Source organism: Neophocaena asiaeorientalis, unplaced genomic scaffold (assembly GCF_003031525.2).
Source record: "Neophocaena asiaeorientalis asiaeorientalis breed wild unplaced genomic scaffold, Neophocaena_asiaeorientalis_V1.1 scaffold72, whole genome shotgun sequence".
Taxonomy (NCBI): domain Eukaryota; kingdom Metazoa; phylum Chordata; class Mammalia; order Artiodactyla; family Phocoenidae; genus Neophocaena; species Neophocaena asiaeorientalis.
The window spans coordinates 6348684-6376349 of record NW_020185336.1 but is presented as its reverse complement, the minus strand read 5'-3'; the positions used below and the strand labels follow the sequence as shown (position 1 = coordinate 6376349).

Below are 27666 nucleotides of genomic sequence, written 5' to 3'. Positions count from 1 at the left end.
AACAGGACATGGATTAAGCTACGTAAAGCAGCCTTTTGCAGAAATCTTCCTGAATTCTATTCATTAAACAGTTAAGATGAGAGGCTTACAGGTGATCCTGTCTGGGCTACAAATTACACTTCCCAGTTTTGTTAGATTTCCCCTGACTTTGTGTTATCTGTGCCAGTTCTTAAGTTTAATCAAAAGGAAACCCCCAGTCAAATGTTTGCAAAAGGTGCCCATATTCTTCTAACAAGGCAGTCCATTTGTCATTAAAATTTGGTTTTAACTAAAATATAAGAATTTGTATTTCTATGCCATCAGACACAAGTCCTCTCTTTGCTTCTCTAGATGGGCTGCGTGTCACTCCATGGATCCGATTTGAAGATTTCATGGTAACAAGTGGAATGAAAGTGCCACCCTGGGCCTGGGCACTGTGATGTGTTCTTCTGATCTCCCTTCAGGACCGAAGGCCTAATTTCCCCAGCTGCCAGCAGACACCTCTCAACATGAAGCCTTCTTCAAGGATTGCCTTGGCTGAAGAGGCTCTTTGCCCAATACCACTCTCCCTTCCTAAGTGCTGTCTGCAAACCATGACTGGTCAGTGCAGGGCTATAAGACCCCTCCTCTCACCCCAACTAGGGGCAAATCCAGCCTGAGAACTCCTTGTGGGTCAGTGTGGGGAGTCACCAGCCCTGCATCACCGTCCTGTGCAATCCTGCTCTCTTCCCTTCGTTTCCGTGTGTATCGATCCTGAGACTCCTCCCCAGGAGGCCTCCTGCATGCTCATCTTGTCCTTGGAGACTGTTCCCCAGGAACTCCCTTGCCACAGGGTCCCGTCCTGGCCCGGGGCATTTGCGTGTATTTATTCTTAATCCTCTTGCTTATTCATAACTAACTTCTGCTTCTAAGCCACTGAAAATTGTAGGCTGGTACATTTACTTTTTCTTGAAAAATTCTAGTCTAAGGGATACCATCAGATTGTTATATTTCTTTGCATCTTTGGTTGTCTTTATATCATCTCTTCTGTCGCTAAATTCTGAGCTCCTTGAAGGAAGCAGCTATGTCCTATATATCTTTTTATTTATTTATTTATTTTTATTTTTGGCTGCATTGGGTCTTCGTTTCTGTGCGAGGGCTTTCTCCAGTTGTGGCGAGCAGGGGCCACTCTGCATCGCGGTGCGTGGGCCTCTCACTATCGCAGCCTCTCTTGTTGTGGAGCACAGGCTCAGTAGTTGTGGCGCACGGGCCCAGTTGCTCCGCGGCATGTGGGATCTTCCCAGACCAGGGCTCGAACCCGTGTCCCCTGCATTGGCAGGCAGACTCTCAACCACTGTGCCACCAGGGAAGCCCATCCTATATATCTTTGCATCTCCTACTGTTTGAAGAAAGATTGCCAAAAATCTTTTGCATGATGGTGATTTTTTTTCCCTTTCAAAATACACCTTTCTTCTAATGAACTGAAGTATATTCATGTCAACACGGGTTTTATTATAGATTATGACTGAGATGCAGCCATTTTTCCTTCTCTATTAGTATGGCTTTTTTGTCATCCCTAAGTATACAGCTTTGTCATTGTCCCAGGTGTATCTTTCCTGCCACTTTAAAAAATGGTTGAATTCTTTAAAAAAAAAAGAACTCTTATACTATTCAAGCAACTCCAGGCTACAGAGTTACTATTTTTCTCTCTTTCGTCTTTCATACACTTAGCAAATAGTTATTGAATATCTGCTCCCTGAAAAGTGTTTTGTTGGTAAATCTCATGTAAAAGGGATACCAAATCAAGTCAGCACTTCCTGCTGTTCATCCCCAATGCCTTACATGCTCCTTGGTAGGCCTGATCACAGTTGAGATTAAATGACGCATTATGGGATTGCTTATTGATTGTCTGTTTTTCCTGATAAAATTAAGTATCAGGAGAGCAGGTACCATGTTCCAACTTTTTCATGTTATTTCCCAAGCTTGCCACCAGAATTTAAAGGCAGTTAGGCAGAGGAGACTATGCTATCAAAGGAAGCTGAGAAGTGGTGGCCACAAAGGAAAGAGGAAAACTAGCAGGTGTGGGTCCCAGAAGCCCAAGGAAAGAGATGGTGTCAGTTTGTTACACGTTGTTGAATCTTTCAGTAAGATGAGGACTGAGTCCATTAGTGACTTCATGGAGCACGTTCCAACAGAGGAACCCAATCATCTGCCTGCTCCATGCCTGCACCCAACAGATGAGCACTGCCAAGAAAATCATCCAATGGATTCATTATCAACCACCCCCAATACTTCCTGGAAACATTACCGGTTTTCCCTAAAAAGCTTGCTCTCCCAGCAGCCACCGTGTTCATTTCACACCTTTCCTGTTGTCCAAACCTCTCACTCTTTCTTCCCCCTCTTCAGAGAAAGTCCACAGCCACTGGACTCGTTTCTCCTCATTTTCCCCATCACTTAATCCATCAACCTTCTTGGACCTGTACTGTCCTCTCCTTCTTCCCTCCCATGGAGTTGTCTTTACATCCATAAAAGGTCAGTCTGTCCATCTTTCATCTGGACCCTATTTCCTTCTGCCTTCTGAGAGACCATATTTATTTCACCAATTGTTTCACTTTCCTGCATCCTCAACCTCTTTCTGTTAGATCCTTTCCAGAAGCATTCAAAGGTGACCTAGCAGCTCTCATCCTTAAAAAACAAGAAACAAAAAAAATTCCTCCCTTGGCCTCCCCATCGCAGTCTCTACCTTTTCTCTACTCCCATTAATCACATATTTTTATACGTATGCTGTCTCCAATTTCTCATCTATCATTTACTCTTTAAAAAAAACAATTTCACTGAGACATAATTAACATGCCATATAACTCACCCATTTAAAGTATATAGTTCAATAGTTTTTAGTATATTCAAAGCATTGTGCAACCATCACCACAATCAAGTTTAGAACATTTTTGTGGGAACCCAGTTCCCATTAGCAGTCACTTACCATTTTTCCCTCAATCGTCACCCCTACCCCCAGCCCAAGGCAACCACTAAACTTGTGTCTGTCTCTATAGATTTGCTTATTCTGAACATTTCATATAAGTGGAATTATACAGTGTGTGATCTTTTCGTGACTGGCTTCTTTCACTTAGCATAATGTTTCCAATGGTCATCCATGTTGTAGCATGTACCAGTACTTCATTTCTTTACATTGTCCAATAATATCCTATTAAATACTACTGGGTATACTACATGTTATTTATGCATTCATCAACAGGTAGACATTTGGATTGTTTCTATTTTTTGGCTATTATAAATAACGTTGCTATAAGCATTTGTGTAAAGGTTTTTGTGTAGGTATATGTTTTCATTTCTCCTGGATATATACTTAGGAGTAGAATTAGGGGTCATATGGTAACCCAATGTTTGACCTTTTAAGGAACTGACAGACTGTTTTCCAAAGCAGCTGTATCCTTTTACAATCCTTTCAGCAGTGGATAAGAGTTCCAATTTCTCTATATCTTTGTCAGCATTTGTTATTGTCTGTCTCTTTGATTTTAGCCATCCTGTGGGATGTAAAGTGGTATCTCACTGTAGTTTTTGTTTGAATTTCCCTGATGGCTAATGACACTGAGCATCTTTTCATGTGGTTATTGGCCATTTGTAAAGCTATTTTTGGAGAAATGTCTATTCAGACACTTTACCCATTTTTAAATTGGGATTTTTGTCTTTTTATTATTGAGTTATGAGTTCTTTATATATTCTAGATATAGGTCCCTTATTAGATATCTGATTTGCAAATTTTTTACCCCATTCCATGGGTTGTCTTTTCACTTTCTTGATTGTGTCCTTTGAAACACAAAAATTTTTGATTTTGATGAAGTTCAACTTATCTATTTTTTTCTTTTGTTGCTTGCATTTTGGTGTCATATCTAAGAATTCATTGCATTTTCAGGATCATGAAGATTTACCCCTATGTATTCTTGTAAGAGTTTTATAGTTTTATCTCTTCCATGTAAGTTTTAAAAATCTATTTTGAGTTAATTTTTTTTATAAGGTGAGAGATAGGAGTTTAATTTTATTATTTTGCATGTGGAATCCAGTTTCCCTGCACCATTTTTTGAAAAGACTATTGTTTTCCCATTGAATTGTCTTGGCACCCTTGTCAAAAATCAATTAATCATAAGTGTGCCCTCTCAGTTTTATTTCATTTTGACAGTATCACATTGTCTTGATCACAGTCACTTTGCATAGGTTTTGAAAATGAGAAGTATAAGTCCTCCAACTTTGTTCTTCCTTTTCATGATTATTTTGGCTCTTCTGGGTCCTTTGAATTTCCATGTGAATTTTAGGATGAGCCTGTCAATTTCCGCAAAGGAGTCAGCTAGGTTTTTGATAAAGATTGCCGTAGTAGTGCCATCTTAGCAATATTAAGTCCTCTGATTACATGAACATGGAATGTCTTTCCATTTATTTGATTTTCTTTAATTTCTTTCAACAATATTTTGTAGTTTTTAGAGAGAAGTTTTTCATGTCTTTCGTTAAATTTTTCCTAAGGATTTTATCCTTTTGGATGTTACAATAAATGGATTTGTTTTCTCTCCATCTCTTTTTGGATTTGTTTTCTTAATTTAATTTCTGGATTGTTCATTGCTACAGTATTGAAGTACAATTGATTTTTATATATTGATCTTGTATCCTGTGAATGAGTCTATTTGTTGTAGTAGTTTTTTTAGTGGATTACTTAAAATTTTATGCATACAGGATCATGTCATCTGCAAATAGAGATAGTTTTACAACCCCCTTTCCAATCTGGATGACTTAAATTTTCTTGCCTACTTGCCCAGGCTAGAACATCCAGTACAGTGTTGAATAGAGGTGTTGAGAGTGGATAGTCTGTCTTGTCTTATTCCTGATCTTATGGGAAAGCATCTAGTCTTCTACCATTAAGTATGCTGGCTGTGGGTTTTTCAGAGATGCCCTTTATCAGGTTGAGGACATTCTCTTCTGTTTTAAGTTTAGTTTTGTTTTTTTCATGAAGGGATGTAATGTGTTGTCAAATGTTTTTTCTGCACCTATTGAGATAATTGTATGTCCTTTCTCCTATTTATATAGGTATCACATTAATTGATTTTCAGATTTTCAACCAATCTTACATTCTTGGGATAAGTTCCAGTTGGTCATGGTGTACAATTCTTTTTATATGTTGTTGGATTCTGTTTGCTAGTATTTTGTTGAGGAGTTTTGCATGTATATTCATAAGAGATATTAGTCTGTAGTTTTTCTTTTCTTTTGATGTCTTTAGTTTCAGTACCATGGTAATACTGGCCTCATAAAATGAATTGGGAAGTGTTCCTTCCTTCCTCTTCTGTTTTTCCATTTACTCTTTAACCCACTCAATCTGTAACTAGAGTATATCTTGTCAAGGCCATCAATGACCTCCATGTCGCCAGATCCAGCAAACACTTAGTTTCAGACCTTGTCAAATCAGGCCCTTCAGCAGCATTCACTTGAATGTGAACTTCATTAGGGCAGGCACCATGACTTTCATCTTTCACATTTGTGGTTATAATCACAGCACCCAGCTGAGTGCTTGGTACATAGCAGGTGTTCAATACATATTTGTGGAAAAGAGTGAATGAATGGTTTGTGGAAATGGAGGTCAGGCATACATCTTCATAGAAGCCAAGAAGAGACTGCTCTGAGGAACGAAAGCAAGGTGAGGGTGGGGAGACAATTCTTTTGAGAAGTCTGTCTATGCAGGGGATGAGAGAGAGAGGTATTTTCAGGAGGCTGAAGTGGAGATGAAGGAGTTGTATTATTTTAAGATGTTATTTTAAGATGTGAGTAGGTTTAACTGCTAATGAGAAGGATCCATCATTCATCTATGTTAGAGTAGGAGTGTGCATTGGAATCACCTAGAAGGCTTGTTAAAACACAGATTGCTGGGGCTGCACTTCTAGAATGTCTGATATAGGTGTCTGGGATGTGGCTGGTAATTTGCATTTCTAGCAAGTTCTCAGAGAATGCTGATGCTGCTGGAACCACACTTTGAGAAACACTGAGATACAAGTTGGAGAAGATTGGATGGGAGGCTCCAGAGTCCAGATGGCGAGATTTGCCCTAGGTAGGAGGAGGACCACTATTGCACAGGAAGGAGAAAAAGGAGATGGGTAGGCTTAAAGGCTTGGGAGCAGGAAGTTGTCAAAACTTCCCTTCTGATGGATCCTGTTCTCTTTGGGAGGCAGGGATTGAGGTCATCTCTTAAGAGTTGGGAAGGAGAATGTAGGGCAGGGTTAGAAGTCAGGGGAGAGTAGAGAGGTTTGTATGACCCTTGCCGAGAGTGAGAGAGCAGCATGACAAGAGACACGTAATAATACTGCTGACAAAGCCGAGGTTGGCAGTCATACATCAGTATTGGTACCTATCTGCTCTGTTACATCATTCAAGTTACTGATAAAAATTGTATCAGGTGAATAAGGTTCCAGGGCAATCAGATCATCCCAGAGGTTGGTACCCTAAAAATATCTCAAACTAACTAAGCCTGACTCTCCAGCTGTGTAAGACACACAACCAGGACGGACATAGTATGACACAGAATTGCCTCCAAACAAACCTAGAAAGATTCTTCTATATCATCCTTGTTCCTGAAGATCTATGGTGACAGATGTTTTATCATATCCCTCCCTGCTAGTGTGTTTTTGTATGTGTTTATTGGCACTAAATTTACATTGTGCTCATTTACAATCAACGTTTTTAAAAAAGGGCATTATTCTACATTGAGATACTAAAAAAGTTCTGTGTAAGAAAGATGAGATACAGAAGTATGAATCTTTGCTTTAATCTACTCACTCCTCTCTGTTCTGTCCACTTTTTGACCCCATGGAAAGAACTGTCTGCTTGCTCAGATTCCAGTCTCCGGCACATCATTTTGACTTAAGTTGGCCACCAGGAACCAAAAGTAACAAGAAAGGAAGAAAACTGGAACTGTAATTTAGCACTGCACAAAGAAACATGCTCTCTGCTGGTTGTGGTAAAGGTTAGGAGAGTTGGAATCGCAAGCTGTCAAATGGAGGACGCTTCTGAACTGTAGGAAGCTGAACAAATAGATAGCCTAGGCACTGAAAAGCCCTGGGCACAACTAAACCCAGGCTTCCACCTGGGAAACCATAACTGGCTAAAGTGACAGAGCATGGTGACAGTGTCCTTCAAAGAATCTCAAGGAGAATAGTGTAGTTTAAAACAGTATTAGGGCCATGTGAAATACATGTTAATCTTATTAGTATTGGTTTCTTTACTTTTAATAATGACATCTACTGGAGATGGAAATGGAAAGAGAAGATGATGTAAATAATGTGACATCTGACTCAAGAATCCAAGCAGTGTAGGGATTACATGCACATACACCTCCATACAGACATTCAGATTCAGATAGAGAAGGCTGATGATCTGACAGTCAATAAATGATGAAATACTTTCATGCTGGTTGGTGAAGAGCTGCTGTCCTGAGCTCCTCAAGTGCCTCTTGCTGCCTCAGCATCCCCTCACATTACAGCAGATAAGGGGTTAATACCTGCAGTGGGCCTCTGGGACTCCTAACCTCCACATTAAGGTCTCCACTTGGATTGGCCAAGAGCTCATACTAGATTGGTTGCTAAATGTCTTGATATCACCCATGTATATAGATGTATGTTGCGTAGAACTACCTGCATATTATGAATTATCTGATGAAGAATTATCTGCCACAAGATCACCTGGGCCACTTGTCAAAAATGCAAATGCTCGGGCTTCCCTGGTGGCGCAGTGGTTGAGAGTCCGCCTGCCGATGCAGGGGACACGGGTTCATACCCCGGTCCGGGAAGATCCCACATGCCGCGGAGCGGTTGGGCCCGTGAGCCATGGCCGCTGAGCCTGCGCGTCCGGAGCCTGTGCTCCGCAACGGGAGAGGCCACAACAGTTAGAGGCCCGCGTACCATTAAAAAAAAAAAAAGAAAAAAAAAATGCAAACGCTCGCTGCATCTCCAGGACTGGTCAAGGATATATGTTTTAAACTATCCCCCAGGTGATTCTAGAGCATCATGTCAAATATAGTCTGCATTTCCAGGCATGGAGCAAATCTGTCTGTCCTGTATTCCATCTAGAGGCCAAGTTCTTGGAAGAGAGGGTCCTAAGTCCTAACACTATGCTTAGCTTAGTGCTGTTGACAGATAATAAAGACGTAGGATCATTGATTCAGAAGCACATGCTGAAAGGATAAATTAGGCCTGATGATGATATGACGATGATGATGGTAATCCTGGTGAGTACCAGGTACTGTGATAAGTGGCTTAGATGCATCATCTAATTGTATCCTCTCAATAACCCGAATAGGTACTGTTATTATCTCCATTTTATAATGAGGAAGCTGAGACTCAGGATCTCATTGTTGGGAAGAAGCAGGACGCCAACCTTGGTCTTTCCGATTTCAAAACCTACACTCTTTCTAATTCACTAAGCTGTACTGGCTCTTAGATTAGAAAACAATTCAACAGGCAATTTATAAATCAGATTCTTTGGAGTTAATCTCTTCAGTTTCTTTTTGTTTCAATTTCTTTGTGGCATTTTGTTAACTATGCGGAGGGAAGGTAGGCATGGAAGATGAAGAGATTGCAAAAGTTATATTCTCTGCCTTGCAGAAACCAAGGTGAAGGAAATTGAATATAGAAAGTAGAAGGTATATATAAATAACCCCCAATACTTAAGAACCACTGGAAACCTTTAAGCTAAATGAAAATACAATAAAATAATAAAGTACTAACTGACAAAAAAAATTAGAACATTGCAGCTGTCATTGGACCTTGAAAATTGGGTTAAGTAGAGAAAAAGATTTTGAGGTTATAGCTAGAAATCGAGTAACAAGGAAAGGGAATCAAGACAAGAACTCATTGTCGAGAAATAACAAGGGCGACTGTGATTTTAAAAAGATCATCAAGGGCCAGCTGATGCCTGGACGTGACAATGGGCAAAGCAAGCAGTCAGGACATGGAGAAGTTAAGGCAGCTCATAAGAGGGAGTGGATTGGAAGGATAACTGAGCTTTATACACATTCAGGTTTGTTTTGAAGTATCCTTCCTGGAAGCTGGGATTAATGAGATCACAGAGTATTATAATTTGATTCCGGTTAAAGCATCCTTATGTACTGAACTTAATGAGGAATGGCTAATTAACATCTTTGGAACTTAGGGAAAAAAAGGAATATACATCAGAATCGTCTTTTCAAGGCAAAAACAAACAAAATCAAAGCCTGGATAAATGGAATCAAAGAGCTTATTCAGATTTTAGTAGATCAATCTCAGTGCTTTCCTTTAGATACAATAACTTTCTAATCATCCTTGATTCCTTCATGACATATGGGGAAGACTAGATTTTATTCTTACTGGGATCTGGGCAAAATCCCCACTTCTCATCTCTTTCGTATCGGCTGGTCGTGGCACACCACAGCAAGTTGTCTTCCCGCCCTTCCCGGGTACATTCATGATGCCACTGCCGGTTGTACTGGAAGGGAAACATGCACGGTGTCCCGTGGGCGTTCCCTTTGATGGTATACAAATCTAGGAGAAAGAAAAGGACAAAATCAATTAAGTAGTATGTCAGCTTTATCTCTGGAAACTTCATAAAGTGAATGCATTTTTTATTGACTGAAAATCTACACTGGGCAAGGCCCTCGCTTTACCACAGAGAACCCTCAGGACTTCAGTGTCTAGTGTATGGAAAAGTGCAAGGCTGAGTGCTGTGTTCAGGGGAAGTGTTGATAAATGGTTTGTTTGTATGTTTATCTCCTTGTTTATTCACTATGGTGCACTGCTACAGTAGCATACATATTTGTGAATGGATGAGAAGAAAAAATTTATCTATTTATTATTATTTTTATTTAACTATAGTTGATTTACAGTATGGTGTTAGTTTCAGGTATACAGCTTCAGATTCTTTTCCATTATTGGTTATTTCAAGATATTGTATGTAGTTGGAGATTTCACTTTAAAATATCTTCCAGTCCCCCAATACATCAGCCATCAGCAACTGAATCTCGAGGTTCATAGGCATTTATTAATTTATTCATTCAGTGGACATCTGTTGAGCATTTAATGTGTCCAGCACTGGGTATATGATGGAATAGTGAACAAATGAGTAAAAGTTGGCTTTCATATGGAGCTTCTGTTCTAGTGGGGAGAAAAAAAGAGAAGGCAAATATACAAGTAAACATGTAATTTCAGGTAGTGATAAGTACCATGAAGAAAAACAAAATACTGTAAGAACAGAATGACTCTGTGTGTGTGTGTGTGTGTGTGTGTGTATGTGTGTGTGTGTGTGTGTGTGTGTGTGTGTTTGAAGGGGTAGAGGCACTATTTTTGATAAGGTGGTCAGGGCAGGCCTCTCTGAATAAGAACTGGGGGAAGAGGTTTAAGTCTTTGGAAGAGAGTTCTTGGGGCATAAGGAGCAGCAAGTACCGGGGAGCACAAGGGACCTGCGACAAGAACTGTGCGGGGCGGACGGGGAAGCGCAGGGAGGCCCCGGGCGAGGCAGAACCAGGAAGGCAGTGGAGCGTCAGCTCACAGAGGGCCGGTTCTGCCACATCATGGGCTTTGACCTTTACCCTGGAGGCGGTGGGAAGTCATCAGTGGGTTTTGAACGGGAAAGTCAACATGATCCGATTTTTAAAGACTCACGGGGTGCACAGTGGCAAACAGAATGTACACAGAGAGAGGGCAAAGTGGATGCCCGGCTCGAGGCCCCTGCAGTGGTCTAGGAGAAAGATGGCCCTGCTGAGTGGCCGGCTGGCTGCTCCCTCAGAGTATTTCAATGATCAGTCATCCTTGGCCTTAAGCAGAAAACAACAACTTTTCATGACTCAGCTGGGGCTTTCTATAGTGAGGGAGATCAGGGCCACCCTCAATTAAATCAGTAGGTCCTGGAGCGAAGGGGCTGGCTGTGGAGATTCCCACCCTCTCCCACAGCCGGTGGGGGGCAGGTGTTGCCTGAGCTCACTCCACACCACCAGCCCCAGAGGCTGAGGCTGTTAGGAACTACTGGTATACCAGGACACATCCTCTTGTTTCCTTCCTCTGCCTTCTACTCAGTCTTCCTCTGCATGCATCGTAAGCGTGGGCATATGGCTAAAATGTTAACCTGGAACAACATGCCAAGTTCTTCCTTAGAACTGTAGATTATTCAGTGTGCTGGTATGCAGCACTTGCTTTATTGTAGTGAGTCCTGAAAATGGCTTGCCCTTGGCTGTCTCTCTTTACTCATTTCTCGCAGGTACGGGAGAAAGTCTTACTTTAGATCTTGGTAGCTCCTTGCTCTGTTTCCTAGAATTCTTAGAAATAGAAGCTCTTAGTAAGCCATAATTCTACAGAGCACCATGAGGGCAGGGACCACACCTGTCTTGTTGGCCTTTGTAAATCAGATGCCCGGCACAGAAACAGTCAGTGTTCAATGGATGTGTGATGGACGGTGAATGGGTGGATGAATGAATGAAGAGAGCTACAAAACAAAACCTGACAAACAGGTTTGAGGTTTCAGAATTTCAGAACTAAGGTGCTTTCTTTCTCTGTTTAAAAATACCAAATATCACAGAACCATGGAAAATGAAAACACCTCCCCCTACCCGCCACCAAAACCGTGCTTTCCTACTCCCCGGCACACACCAAATAACCCCTGACAATAGTCTGCCTTTAAATCCCTTGTAACACGGGACTTCCCTGGCGGTCCAGTGGTTAAGACTTCGCCTTCCAATGCAGGGGGTGTGGGTTTGATCCCTGGTCGGGGAGCTACGATCCCACAGGCCTCGGGGCCAAAAAACCAAAACATGAGACAAAGGCAATATTGTGACAAATTCAATAAAGACTTTAAAAATGGTCCACGTCAAAAATCTTTTAAAAAATAAATTAAATAAATAAATGCCTTGTAACATGACCACCACACGGATGCCAGCCAGGCCTTAGGAGGCACTGAGGTGCTCTGCAGACACACTCCACACATGGGACAAAGTTTCTACAATAAAAGAAATATTGACGGGAGAGGCTCTTATTTTCATCCTGAAAGGCTAACTTCAAAAAATCTTTTCCTTCTATTTTTATTTTCTTTCTCCCTCGTCCTCCTGTTCTTTCTCCTTTCCATTGATTCCCAAAGTTATTGAAGTGTTTTCTCCTCTAATACCTTTAAATTCGCAGTTCTGTTTCTTTAGCAGAATTTAGCAAGCCCATTCCAAGACTCCAGTAATCCTTTTACAATAAGCGAGTAAGCAACTAAATTGTATTTAGCAGAAGTGTCTGGAGGTTCTAGGGGCTGTGCACCTCTTTCATATATTTTACAAATCTTTACTTACGGGCAAACTTGCTAAACATATCATTTCATGCGTACTTTGGTTGAAATCCTTTTTTACCTTTGTGCAGATATTCACAAATGCCTCCACCGCCTGACGTATAGGAAACCCACTTATGAAGGTATTTCCAGGAGGCCACAAGCGTGTTGTCGTGCTTCACCTGGACCATGTACTGGAGCGGGCCGGTGATCATCTTCCTGTTACAGTGCCACTTCAAGGAAATGTGGGTGGAATCACACTCGTATATGCTCAGTGGCTGCTCTGGATTAGACACATTCAGGCCCAGGCAGCCGCTGCCTCCGATGTTAAAGAGGCGGTGGTTTGAAGCCCACTTCCACAGCATGTACTTGTTGGGTGGTTTGCAACTCTCCAGGGTCAGTGTAGATTTGCCAGCTTGAATGCATTTCTCGAGGTTCTCACTTTGGATAATGAAGATCCCTTTATCTGAAACAGCAAAATAGAAGATATGGTATAGAATCTTCATATATAATTAACCAGTGTCGGGAGGATCCCAATGTGCATGTCTGAGCTGTGACATGTCACACTGACAGCTGTCGCAAACAGATCTGAAGTTGATGTGTGGGGTCCACCACAGGGGCTTGATTTGCACAAAACAAAGGAGTTTCTTGGGAAGCATACATGGACTTATTAGAGCTAATGGAAAACCTCTGGTCTAAGACAGCCATTGGCCCTCCAGTAACAAGGGATGCTTGTGAATCCACTCCAGAATGGTACTGGTAGAAAAGGAGCTCACCACAACTGAAGAGAGAGCGGGGATTGGTGATAATACTCAGCGCTGCAAGGGAGAGACATTGGGTGCCCAGAGGCATGGTGACACTTTGGTTTTCTTCAGACAAGTGCCTGAATGTTAGGAATATGGCAGCTGAGTCAAGAGCCACTGAAATGAAAATTTCCACCATCAAATTTCGGTAGAAAACCTAAAGGATAGAAGTCAAGGGCTGCTCTGTGTCTTGATATAAGACGCGATGCTGGTGAGAAAAAATGCTTCTCCACGTTTGTCTTCTGTGCTGGGTCCATCAGGTGTGGAAGGATGGGGACATATGCTATGGGGATGGACTCTTCCTGGGAGCATCCTTGTTGGGCAACAGCAGACATGTCCAGGACACTAGGTGAGGCCCCTCACCTAGGTACATGACAGGTTGCAAGAGCACTGTGACAGGACTGAAACCACACAGGCCACATGGGGATGTGAAGGAAGTAGGCATTTTGTGATCTACCCCTGAGCCGCTAATCTTTGGGAGCCAGAAGAAGAGATTTGGGTGAGTTTCCTTTGGAAAAGCTGGCAGGGCCCAGCCAGGACTTAGTGGTATCTACCTGTCCACTACCTGACTTTACCTCAGGTCGCTGGCCTGGAAGGCATCTATTACACAACAGTTATGAACATGTCCTCCCACAGGGTTTTTGAAGGTGGAAATCATGTCTGATTTCTTTTGTCCAAGTTCAGAGTGTCCTGAGCACATCGTGGAAGTTCAGTAAATGTTTGATGTTGATTAAACACACCAGCAGCTGCTGCTTACTTAGGCTCATGGTTGCTGGGTTACTCAGCGCAGACTGTCTGGTCAGGTCCAAGAGCTCTTTTGTTCTCCTATTCACTAGGCTCTGCTCTCACATCTTACTTCCTGTCCATTCTTCAATAATCTAAAGGGACATTATCAGGTTCCCTTAAAACGGCTGTGATTTAGGGCCAGGTGTGTGCGGTGGCAGGGGCATAGTGGACGCAGGCAGAGCCTTCTAGAGATTGGGAACACCGCAGAATGAGTGTCCTCATGCACTGGAATGTTTCATTTTGGTAAAAGTTCTTTTTGTTTTTCTAAAGTTGCTCAGGCCAAGAAGAACTGATTTACAATAGCCCAAATCGCTTAAGACACTGTTGAAAAAAGATTGTCAATGTATTAATGGAAGCTATACTTCATGTAATAATTGATAACCTTATTTATAACCCTATATTTGAGGAGTTGAAATAGTTGTCAGAAAATTGCTTTGATCACCATACATCAGAACAAAAGAGAAAGGAGTGGGGGCAGGGGGCAGAGAATGAACTGTTTTAGGGAGATTTCATTTAGATCAGGAAATTTGTTTTCCTAATGAAGCCCATGTCTGTGTAGTTATTAGTATAGTCATTCAAGATCAAATCTACCTCTCGCCAATGCAGTGTGGACTCTGATAATTATTAACCTTCTCTCCAGCTCTCCTATTCACCTTTTCATGCCTGGGTAGAATGTTAACCTTAATTTCTGTTGTAATCTACTAATAACTTTCTAGCTAGCCCAGAGTCCCATTAATTTTTCACTAAAGGATAATTATTTTGCTCTAATTGTTCTGTACTTTAGCTTCTATCTAATATATATGTTCAAATATATCCAGCTCTGCCACTCACTGGCTGTACCATAGCGCTCTGGGCCTCAGTTCATACACCTAAGATAGGTGGGTAGACTACCTGGCTGGTGGTTGAGAGCTCTGGAATCAGGCAGATCCACCACAGACCAGACTTGTAACTTTGGGCAAATTTCTCGATCTCTGTGAGCCTTGCCTTTCCTCTTTGAACTAGGAATATGTATGATACTCACCTCATAGGGAGGTTAAGGGTATTCCATTAAATAACCCTTGCAAAGCACCACATGCACTACCATGGCACGGGAAGACCTCAGTAAGTGTGAGTTGTTACTATTGTCATTACCGTCCTTCTGGCTTCCTGATTCTTAGTCTGCAGATCCAGCCGTAGGTCTGGTTGAACACCTGTAGAGTACTAATTTGAGCATACCCTCAAAGACTTGTAGCATTAGCACAAAAGCTCATTTTTACTTTAGATTCTGCAGCCCATAGTAGGTGTAGACTTTTTAGTTTTAAACAATCCAGAAATACCATGCTATCACCTTTCATGGAGGAAAAATATTCCTCAAATAACCAGGTGACAAAATCTTTGTCTCATTTGTCCAAAGACATGTGTGATTATGAATTGAGTCTTCATCTATTCATCTTCCACACTGTCAACCTGTAGAGTCTATACTGCAGCTCTCTTACAAGAAAGACAGAAATGCTTGATGTTGACCAGCAGTGTATGGATGGGTAAATGAGTGGTCTGTAAGTAAATGGACATGGAAATTATAAATCACTAAAATTTGAGGTGAATAAATAATGTTTTAAAATGTCCAAATTATTAAGTGTTGAGAGAAAAGGAGTGGTAGAATCAGAGCTTTTGTAGTTCTACCACTGGTCATAAAAACACCTTTCCAAAGCAGAAGATACTGGACAAACTTAACTCCCTGATGCTCAATTTTAGGGTGCTATCATATTTCTAAGCCCAGCTGCCTTTAGGATGTGGCTTTGGAAAATTTCCTCAGAATGTATCATAAACAAGTAGCTCTGGCTTACCAATAACAATAAACATGCCATCACCAAAAGAATAATATGTCACACTAAGCTAAAAAACGGCCCAATCCCATTTTCCCATTAAGCTATAATAGAATCTGGTCCTAGCACCATTAATCTCCATAAATTCACTGAAGAGAAAACAACTGTTTTCAAATAGACTATGAGGAAACCCAATATAGGTATCAATATTCAGATTATCATTATATGTGTATATGAGTCATCTCTAACAAAAACATAATATGAAAATAAGCCACCAATCCTTAGTGTCTGTAGACAGATTTCAAAAAGGATGAAGATCGGGCTTCCCTGGTGGCGCAGTGGTTGAGAGTCCGCCTGCCAATGCAGGGGACATGGGTTTGTGCCCCGGTCCGGGAAGATCCCACATGCCGTTGAGCGGCTGGGCCCGTGAGCCGTGGCCGCTGAGCCTGCGCGTCCGGAGCCTGTGCTCCTCAGCGGGAGAGGCCACAACAGTGAGAGGCCAGCGTACCGCAAAAAAAAAAGAAAAAAAAAAAAGGATGAAGATCAAGTGTGGGAGGAATCAAGATTGATTATATATGTCAAGGACATCAGTTCTGCTTGAACACTGATTAAGTGATTAATGAAGTACTGCCAGAATTACTAAATCTCTTTGCAGTAAAATGCTATTATACTTCCCTTCATAATTGTAAGTTTAGGAGGAGAAAAAGGATTGATTTACTGGAAGTAACTTATAAACTAATTTTCATCCTTAAAAAATAAAATCCATAGAAGATAGGGGCTCTACTTTCTACTTCTGAGTTCCTTTCGAGACAAGATGATTTTAGATCCACCCTTTGGCCTCACAAGATGACATGTATTTCTAAGGAATGGAAGGAGAATTTCTTTATTCATTTATTTCTTGATTCATTCATTGAACAAGCATCCACTGGTTGCTGACTATGTGGAAGGCACTGTGTAGGGTACCAGAGATAGAGGAATCATTTATCTAAATATCTGTTCTTTAAAACTATATCTATTCATTCTGGAATCATGGGAAGTCTCCTAGTTAACGAAAAGAAGGGAGTTCCATCAGTTCCAAAGTAAACATTGTAACTGCACTTAAAATGAGCCCTTAAAAACAAGGGATGAAAGATAAGAAAAAGAACATAGACTAGAATTTAAAACACTTGACTGGATCTTCAAGTGATGTCATGTGTGAGGTGGACATGGCGCCTCAGTGTCGTCAGACCTTTCTAGGTGGAGAGTGTGTGTGTGTGTGCGCACGTACTGGCCCATTTTCCAGGGAGGAGACAGCAGAGAGCACTGGAAGGAACATGGACATAACACAGGAGACTACCTACCCATACACCCAGAACCATGAACTTCAGCGCTGGATGGGACTGTAAAGCTTATTTAACTGAATCATTCTTATACATTTCTTTTTCCAAATCCATTTTTTTCTTAGAAGTTTTGTATTGATATACTTAGTGAAAACCATATAGGTCTAACTCTATTTTACATCCATTCATTTATAACCTAGAAAGCAGAAAATGAGCTGCTGTAGATTGTTGCCAAATAATTTGAAGTGGGAGACTTGAAATTTCAAACAAACATTAATTGAGCACCTAATATGGTGGTGTGTTAGGAGCCCTGCAGATAGAAGGATATATGTGCCATAGTGTTTGCCCTCAAGGAACTGACATTCTCCCTGGGAGTACATCATGAAGTGCACAGGAAGAACTATAACTTAATGCCAAAATGCATATTGACGTAAGAGGTATAAGCACAATAAGGAGGAAGGCAGGAGTTAGAAGGGGTCACTTTGGCCTAGAAGATCAGAGAAATCAATCAGTCAGTCACTCTCTCACAAGAACACACACACACACTTTCATTCAACAAACATTTGATAGGGACCTAATATTTGTTGCACATGGAGGTACATGGGTGAACTAGACCAGCATGGGTGCCTGTCCTCATTACAGAGGGAGAGTTCAGGTAGTGCAGGAGGTATAGACAGAGAGGTGAAGGGTTGGGCCAGGGGGCACTGTGGACAGAGCAAAAAGTCATCAATGCTCAGAGGTGATGAAAATAATTAGCTCTAGGGTGACAAGCGCCTCACTATCTAAAAATGTTTGGTGGTTGTAGAATATAAAGTTGGAAAGAGGTGGTTTGGGGCCATTTTATGAAGAGCTTAAATGTTATTCAAAAATTTGTATATTATTCAGATAAAGGGAATTTTTGGAACAAGAGAAGGCATGACTGAGGCTGTGGTGTGGAAGCTGAATCAGGGTGGTAAATCATACGATAAAAACATTTATTGAGCATTTTTGTGTCCCCAGCATGGTTTTAGGAGAGTAGAGGTATGAGACAAATGTCCAAGTTCCTGCCCTGGAGGAGTTCTCACTTAGCTGTGATGAGACAGCCCACGTGCAGGATGGAGAACAGTCTGAAGGCTATTGCTTTGATCCGGCAAGAGAGACAGAGGTGTCAGTTCAACTGGTGGTGATGAGAAAGGAAGGGAATGGTTAGACTCTAGTCACTAGAGAGAGAATTCAAAGAGGGAAGAAATGACAGGATTTGGTATTCGGTAGAATGGGAGGATTCTGGAAAAGGTAGTTGCAATGACTTGTTTTCTGGCTTCAGGGATCTGATACACTGTCAGATACCGGCCAATCCCTAAGATACCATGAGGTTGGAGTCTAAAGCCTGGGGCTGCGATTAGAGTTGCAAGAGTGCCAACTGAGGGTCCCTGCAGGAAGTTCCTCTTGAGGCCCTTCCACTTCATGCTCAGCACCCCTTCTGATCACTTCCACCCGCCTTTTAGTGTCCCCTTATACTTTAAATAGCTCCTCTTAGAACGGGCTGGGGTATGAGTGTTATGTAAATAAGATACGATTTGAAATGTTAAGCCTTGGTGAGATGTATGTTCTTTTGATTAAAAAAAAAAACAACAACACTTGAAACAAACAATGAAACAATTCCTAAAGAAATCCTCTTTTTATGGTGGATTTTAGGCAAGCAAAGGTGTTTAATAAATAACACCATGACAGTGGCACCTAATCCAACCGACGTATAAACCGGCCTCTGGGCCCTTCCATGTTACGGGAACTGGAAGGAAAAGCTCAAATGCACGGTTCACGTCAAGTGCAATGTTTAAGACAAGCTTCCTAATAGGAAGCCCACAGCTTGCCAACTGCACTCCAATTTCAATCTCCAGCTCCATTCCCCTGGGTTTAAACCTCTTCTACTCCATCTACCCACACAGCTGGTGCTGGGCTCACGCATTTCCTTCCCCGGAGCATCTCTTGAATCTGTCCAGTTCCTTGCTCTTCTGACAGTATCTCAGTTTCGGCATGGAAAGGGTCCAGGAAGTATGGGGAGGGCATCTCTGCCCTGAAACCAATCTAAAGTTGAGCAGCGTCTCTCTTGAGATGTATCGACATTTTCCAGCTACACAAATTCAGGTTTGTCCTGTCCAGTGACTCCGATTCAGATTTGATTGTTTTCCTTACTTAGATTACTCTGTAGCAGGAAGAGATGCTGTGTGGGGCTGAATCAAGTCCCGTTCATGGCTGAACGATGCAGAGAAGCTGGATTCTTAATATGACTTTCCAAACCAATAAGCAAGGAATTTCTGACGTTTGCAGTATGCAGCATGTGCATTGTACTTGAAAGGACAGAACAAAGTGAAAAGTGTGTTCTATCCTCCTTGGCCATCTCTGCATGAATACTTGCATTTTTATCCCAGATCATCTGAGATTTGGTGTTTATCTCTTGACAATCTGACAGCACTTAACAAAGCCCGTGGCTTCCTATCAATTGATTTCTATAATCAACTAAAAAGTTAAGTATGTTTTAAAATATCCCCTTGTCCCTTGTCCTGTCTCAGAACTTCTTCTCTTTCCCTGCCCTAGCATTGTCCTTGACTTTGAGCCTTCTTTATTCTCCTGCAGCTTCTGAACCCGGATAATCACCACCTCCATAGGCCCGTGGGACCCCTCTTGCTAAATCTTTTTACATGTTCTCTTCTCTTTTCTTTCTAATCTCCCAAAATCGTCACTCCAAGTTCCACGAGGCATACAATACTTTCTCACATGCAGGAAAAATTAAACCTGGCTTAATCTGCTCCACCGGGCTCTAGTTTTGTGAGGATTCAAATTGCCTGTCACCAACCCCTGTGTGAAGTAGATTAACCCTTCCAGACTGTTCTCGCCACTCTGCCACTCTCACTCCCTCCCCGCCTCCCCTTTCGTCCATCACATTTAGCAGTAAATCTTCTGACCTCTGCAGAAAATCTTCTCTCTTTCAAAGTTCTTCGCTGTGTCTCTGTATCTTACCAGTGAATTTTTAAACTGAGTTGAAAACATTTTTCTTCCTTTTAGCTTTTAGTCTATTCCTCCATCATTTTTGTCTTTATTTAACTGGAAAGTATCTAACAGACATTCAGACATTGCTGGTGTAAAACTCATTATTTACAGCGGCTCTGTTAACATCTTATAGACTGTGCTGAAAATATACCATCTCAGTCACCAGGGAGTCTTGCTACAGAAGACCATGTTATGGCAAGAAACAATAAGACAGAACATTGTTAAACTTCCCTCAACATGCCTTCGTGTGGAATCCCTGGGGGATATGATTCAAAGACTGGGTCACCAAAACAAAAGCAGAAAACAACTCAGCCAACAACCAAACAACCCTGGAAATGACTTGACGTTATTGAAAGCAGAAGTGTTTACACTGAGTTATCCATCTTATCTGCTTTGAGAATATACTTACTTAAGAAAAATATGTATTTATTTAAGTGGGAGACAGAAGTGAAAACACAACCAAGAGACTTCCCTGGTGATCCAGTGGTTAAGACTCTGCACTCCCAATGCAGGGCGCTCAGGTTCTATCCCTGGTCAGGGAACTAGATCCCGTATGCCGCGTACTAGAGCCTGTGTGCCGCAACTGAAACTCCTGCACATGGCAATGAAGATCCAGCATGCCGCAACTAAGACCCGGTGCAGCCAAATAAATAAATAAATATTTTTAAAAAAGAAAGAAAGAAGAAGAAAACACAACCAAATCCAACTCTTAATGGTAGATATATTGTTAGTCCTTGTACTTGTTTGCTAAGGCTGCCATCACAAAGTACCACAAACTGGGTGGCTTAAACAGAAATTTGTTATCTCACAGATCTGGAGGTTACAAGTCAAAATTCAAGGTGTCGGCTGGGTTGGCTCCTTGGAGGCCTGTGAGGGAAGGATCTGTTCCAGGCCCCTTTCCTTGGCTTGTAGATGGCTGTCTTCTCGTTGTGTCTCTTCATATCATCTACTCTCTATGCGTATTTCTGTGTCCAAATTTTCCCTTCTTAGGTGGACATCAGTCATATTAAATTAGGGCCCACACTAATCACCTCATTGTAATTTGATTACATCTGAAAAGACCCTATCTCCAAATGAGGCCTCATTCTGAGGTATTTGGGGGGTTATGAATTCAACATCTTAATTTTGAGGGGGACACAATTCAACTCATAACAGTCCCATGCTTCTTATTCAGCTACGTAATTGACAGAGCCCAGAGTAAAATGAAAAATGTAGGGCCCTGGAGGGGACAGGGAAGTCCAGTCAATCTTCACTTCCCGTGGGCCTGTGAGGGGTTGCAACCTCCGTGGCAGAAAGCTCTGGGAACACACTCAGTACCTGGACTGGAGACAGGTGATAGGTCCCCACTCGGTCCCCACTCAGTCCCCACGGGACATGCAATGGTGCTGCCAACCCGGTGGGGACAGCAACCTTGTCCTGCCCCCAGATACCACTGACCATCCACTCCCAGGCCCTGGGCCTCCAGTTTCCCAGTCCCGAGGCAACCTGGTTGCCATGGTGGACGGAGCACAGGAGTATGGACGGGGAGGCTGAAAACCCACCCAAGGAAAATGGGGAGGTGACGTGAGGAGGGACTGAGATTTACTGGAGGCTTTAATCTCTTGGTCTGTGCTCCATTGTCCCACAGGATTTCATACCCAAACAACAAATTCAGAAATAAAAATTACTAAGGGGCTTCCCTGGTGGCGCAGTGGTTGAGAGTCCACCTGCCGATGCAGGGGACACGGGTTCGTGCCCCGGTCCGGGAGGATCCCACATGCCGCGGAGCGGCTAGGCCTGTGAGCCATGGCCGCTGAGCCTGCGTGTCCGGAGCCTGTGCTCCGCAACGGGAGAGGCCACAACAGTGAGAGGCCCGTGTACCAAAAAAAAAAAAAGAAAAAATTACTAAGAATTCCAAGATCCCAAACCACAGAGCATTCAACCCCAAGGGCAAGGCCCTGCTGAGCATGGAGCCCTACGAGACAGTTCTGGTCACACGCCCATAAAGACTGCCCTGTTAACTGGCCAAGGCTAACACTGTGGAAGAAAGACCTTGGCAAACCACAGAGCACTTCTTTTAGGGCAGAACTGCTTGAGGTTGAGAGTATCTGCCTTAGTTTCTCCATCTGCACAATGGGCTTAATTAATTATAGTGCTGTCCTCATAGGATCCTGATGAGGACTACCTCAGTCACTACGACCCCTTTATAAATGTTAGTAAGAGAAAAACAGATCTTAACTTTGGACATGGGTAGTGAAAAATAGCAGCAAAATAAGACCAATGTTTATAGTTAAATAATTACTTTAAATTTCCTGTTTATATTTTCATAACCAGAAAGGAAATTTCTTAAGAGCATGATGCAAAAAGCCAGAAATAATGAAATTTTTTCATTAGCATATTTCTTTGGAACTGTAGTAGTCTAGAAAGTACAGTCAATTAGACAGTCATGCGGCCCCGCATGAAAGCAGAAAACTCTTGTCTATTTTGTTTAGCTCTGTATCACAGAACCCAGTTTAGAGGAATTCTCATAAAATTCCTCCATTTTTCTTGAATGACTTTATAAAATATTCTACCCTAAGTGACTCACTGTAGTGTTTATAAGGTGTTCTTGGGTTTGTTTCTTTTATGAACTGTAATATTTCTTTTCACTCTGATCAATTAAAAAATATAATTTATGTTCCTAGCTTTGTTTTGGAACATCTCCTAAAAGGCTTTCAAGGATAATTTCTAAAAGAAGATGGAGACAAGGGTCTATAAATGTCTCAAATACATTACTTTGATAGATCATATGAAGATTCATCACATAGGCAGAACAAAGAATTGTTTCTTCAGAAACCCTGATATAAATAAGCAAACTCTTAGCTCAAGGAAGGGAAGCTGAGGGGACAGCGAAACTCTGTGTGGCTCAACCTTTCTGGTAATTGGCGTGGAACCCACATGGTGTAGTATCAGTTACTGTGACAACCAATAAAAGGAAAAGAGGTTAGGAGCTAATGAGAAAGAGTAAAAAGGACCAGAAAAATTGGAAGTCTGTGCTGACTCTCAAAGGCTCATGAGGAAAGAAGCCAGTCAGAGAAAATGGGATGAGAAAAGTATAAAGTGGAAGAGTTTCTGAAAGATGATGAACGGAGATGGAAGAAACAGAGTCTGAGGGTTGGAGTGATTGACGGCCAGGCAGGGCAGCTAAACCAGGAGCTGATCATGCTTTTACTTAAATTCCAAATCCCCAGATTAGGAGAATGGCTCATTGCCCAGGGATATATAAATTGCCTAGAAAAAAATCAATGGCTTTGCACATTTCGGCTTTGTGAAAATATTTACTCCTACATGTGGAAGCACAGGTTTGGAAAAGGAGGAGGCTGGCCTCCTGTTCCTCCTGTCACAAAATCAAGTCACATGCTCCCAGCAAACAGCGGGATAAGAATGAGCTATTTTATCAGATCACAAGGCTACACAGGGGTCCTCTGCATTAGTGCTTGTGGATCCGGTTCACATCCCTACTCTACAAGCTCCTGTAGGTGCAAGTTACTCAACCTGTCTTCACCTGTGAAGGAAGGGTATGCACTAATAGCACCCAGCTGGCTGTGGTGAGGGGCATTTTGACCTTTGTATTAGAAATGGGAGCTAAGGGGAAAATCTCAGGGTCACGACTCCTTCCCACTGCTGCCTCCAGGGGGTGGCTCTCACCACCCTCTTTCAGAAACCTTTCCTTTGTGGCACCCTCTCTTCATTGCTCCATACCGAGCGCACCGCCCTGAACCTCTTCCTCCCATTCACTATGTGACTCCAGCAAACACTCCATTGGCCTCCCCACCCCAAGGCCTTTCACTCCCAACACTCTGGCCTGGTGTTTCCTTCAGTTCAGGCTGTGGCCCATTAATGCATCATGAAGTCAAAATAGAGTGGAACATTACAAAGCAAAATAGAGTAGAAAAGTAGCAGCACGTCATATCAGGTAAGGGTGTTTTTTAATGAAACTTTTGTTTCAGACGTATATGTCTGTACTGCTCTGGACACTCGGTTCCTTGACCCCCTCCGAGGGGGGTAACTGATAACTGATCAGTGTAGTAACTGATACTACACCATGTGGGTTCCATGCCAATTACCAAAGAAGGTCTGAGGACCTTCTTTCACTTGTTCTCGTTTTAGTGACCACTTCTGCAGCAATACCTTGGACCTGGTCACTACTGAGAATGGACCTGCCTCCAAAATTCATTATTTCCATTGTATAATCACTACCCTTCCTGTTCTGCCGTCTCTCTCATCTCCTTACTTTCTCCCTCACTTCCCTTGGTCATTGGCCATTCAAAAGAGCCTACCTTGACCGTCTCTGAGGACTGACACAGCCATGGGCTCCCTCCACCCCTGCTGCTGGGAAGCTGAGTGCTGTAGGGGAAGCTCTCTTACTATGTTGGTTGGGGCCATTTCACATTTATAATTTTCAGCCCTCAACGTCGCTTCAAAATTCTTTTACTTGCCCCCAGTTCATTTCCTTTAGCAACCTCCACAGAGACTATGCCCACTTTTCCCCAGGATGCCCTGTCCCCTTCCTTGATCTCCTCTCTACCCTCCCAGTATCTGGGGTATTTGAATGAAATTTTCAAGTTTTAGCACTTGCTAGAATGAAGGGCTCAGATTTCAGAACCACAATGAGGTCCCTTGCTATAGCAACTAGAGGTAGGAGAGAGGCTGCAGACAGGCCATGTACAGTGCTGTGCACAGGGAAGTAATTGTTACAGGGCTGTCAACACGTCAAAATGGTCTGGACTGGCCAGAGGAAGAGGGCACCATGGTGATACTGAAACAAAAGGACAATACTTGGGTAAGTACTATTATTAGTTCCCTTTTTACATATGAGGAAACTGAGGCACAGAGAGCTTAAGTAACTTGCCCAAGGTCACACAGCTGATAAACGGTAGAGCCAGGATTTGAGCCCAGACAATCTGGTTCCAGGGCCCATGAACTTAACCACTATATGACACTGCATCTACTGATTTTTTAACACAAATTTATTGGTAAATGACTGAAAAGTCAGCACAATACTGTCCATCATCTGCCTCTCAAGGCTGGGATGCATATAATAAATAAGAGATCAATCAGTAACACATAACAAAGAAATTTTCAGATGATAAACACTATATGTATAATCTGCCTTGTATTACTACCTATCCCTTATTAGTGGGTGTGAAACCGACATAGGTGCATATTTTCTCCTGGTTGCTCTGGGGATGCCAATCACGGCTAAGAGTAAGTTAATGTAGTCCAGTGAACACAGGGGCAAACGTAGGAGCCCAAACACAGCTAAAAAACACTGCTGTATTTCAGCTTCTACATCTGAAAAATGGATGGCTGGACTAGACAATGTCTCAGGTCCCTTCTAACGCTAAGATTTTGTTTTTCCATCTTTGGACAAACAGGAAAAACCCGATTTTAAACCCATCTAGATTATACTTGAAATTCCACTGATGTGAGTGCTTGGAGTCAAGGAGGGGAGCCTGTGTGAGGACTGGAGCAGTCAATGTCAACAGTCTCTGTGCTCTTCAGAAATGAGGAGCAGCATTTTCACATCTGAAGAATCTCTAGGCCAACTATGTCAAATGCCTTCAGATTTGCAAACTGTCACCTGGAGTGGACAGGAGGTAGTGGATGATTCTAACTTCATAGTGTCCTTGACTATTAAAAAGAAGGCACTGATTAGAAACTATCTCAGCCGGGATTTGGATCTGCTACATATAGAAGCGATTAGCCCATCAGTGCTAATCCTGGCTCAGAAGAACACCAGCGCATTCTCTCTGTGTGGCTAGGTTCCAGCTTCTGTCCTCTCGGCTGCTGCCCTCTTCTAGATAGACATTTAGTGCCCAGGCAAGACCCACATTTTAAAATGTAAAGAAATAAGCGTGGCATAGCGACTGTTTGTGAAGACGGATCACCCCCATGGGGTCACAGGTGCCTCTGCAGGAGGATTTTTATTGAAATGACAAAGGAGGTAAGAGGCCTCTGACCTTCGGCCACTTTAGAATAAGAATTGCTCAACCTGTCCCCGGTAAAGCCTCCTAGGAATGCTAGAGAATGCAGTCCAGAGGAGATTACCTCCAAAATGTATACATAATATGTTGAGAGGGGAAAAAAATAAATACAGACATTGGTGACATATTTTACTCCTTCTGTCCAAGCTTATCCCCAGAGGCTGAGAGTATGGAGGCTGCCTGGAGGCTTCTCCTGGTTTATTTAGCTTTTCCCAACCTCTTTCCTCCCTTCACCATGGGCTTGCACTTTTGCACGCTGGCTCCTTTGCCTCAGAGGCAGCCCATACAGTTATTTATGAAAGCGGTGATCTCTCTTTCTGTCTCTGTCCATAGCCCTTTATGAATCTTATGTACAGTAGGTGCTCAATAAATGTTTGATCAATTGATCCCGTGTACACGTGTATATTGCAGTGGTAACTCTGCAGGAACTCTCCACACGCTGGCCTGCCGTGCGCCTTGCAAAGGATCACATTTTACCCTCAGTGGTCCTATGTCTGTCACAGGCCCAATTTTTCAAAGGGGAGAAACTGAAGAGCAAAGAGGGTAACTTGCTCCAGCTCACAAGTTCATTGGGGCCACAGGGGCTCCTCTTCCCTATCTGGTCTGAGAAGCGTTAACAGAGAAGATTGTTTTCTTTCCCGAAGGGGCAGAGAGGAGAAGCCAGGCTGGGGCCACTCCGCAGGTGGCGGCGTACACCCAGAGCGCTTGCTTTGGGAGGGGACAGAATGGGACATGTTTTTGCCATCAGGTATCCCAGAGATAGTCCTCCCAAATACACCGCTCTAGGAAAGTTTACATTCGAAACATCTCCTACCCTTCTACGCGCAGCTTGTCCCCGGCCGCAGCCCAGTCAAACCGCCTGCGAGCCGAGGCCCCGCCCCACGCCGCGCCCCCGACCGAAGCCTGGAGGAAGCGGAGCGGGGTGCAGGGCCTGTCCCGGTGCAGGACTAGCCCATCCGCAGGGCTTTCTCCGGACGGCAGAGACGCGGGCCACCATATAATCCCGGCCACCCTCGCCCGCCCCAGCTTCGCCCCTTCCTCCTCTTGCCCACCCCCGCCCCCGACGTGCCCATCTGGTCCCTCTGGGCCGGGGGACACTCACCCTGCCACTCGAGAAGCCGCTCGGGGGTGAGTGCCACCGCCGCGCCCTCGGCGGAGCCCGCCGGCACCGCCAGCAGCAGCGGCAGCAGCGGTGGCAGCAGCGGCAGCAGCGCCATCGCTAACCACTGGGCTCGCCGGACACTGCGCCCGGCCCTACGGTGGGCGAGGCGGGACCGCAGCCTCCTCCGCGCTCCACCCCTCCTCCAGGCCTCGCCACCCCTGCGTCCCGGAGATCCACTCCGTCACCGTCACCCCTGTCGCCACAGTGTGCGGACACTCGGGGTTATGGGCTGGAAGGCGGAAAAGTCCAGGCGATTTTCCCCGCCCTACCCACTCCGGCTTGGAGCGGGAGGGAGGAAGAGGGGGTGGACCATCTGCCCATCCCAGAAATTCCTGCCTTTGGGGTGGGGAGAGAGGAGGGGTGAGGCTGCCCCGTGCACGCGCCTCCTGCTTCCAGCCTTCTCTCTCCTTCTTGCGGAGGCCAAATAGGAGTTGGGGGTGAGCGAGTTGAGAATCTCTGGGACGGGAAGTCTGACATCTG

At 43.3% G+C, this 27666-nt stretch overlaps 1 protein-coding gene across 2 annotated transcripts in view; it reads right to left on the bottom strand.

Annotated features, from left to right (window-relative positions):
- The window catches only part of PLA2R1 (phospholipase A2 receptor 1), a 113947-nt gene extending 86517 nt beyond the window's left edge, over window positions 1-27430 (bottom strand). For both annotated transcript variants that reach the window (XM_024735920.1, XM_024735922.1), the window contains exons 1-3: window positions 27127-27430; window positions 12362-12745; window positions 9354-9527 (exon numbers count right to left, since the gene is read on the bottom strand). In XM_024735920.1, the coding sequence (XP_024591688.1) occupies window positions 9354-9527; window positions 12362-12745; window positions 27127-27241 (673 nt within the window). In that variant the 5' untranslated portion in view covers window positions 27242-27430. The remainder of the gene's footprint in view (window positions 1-9353; window positions 9528-12361; window positions 12746-27126) is intronic.
- Window positions 27431-27666: the final 236 nt, after the last annotated feature.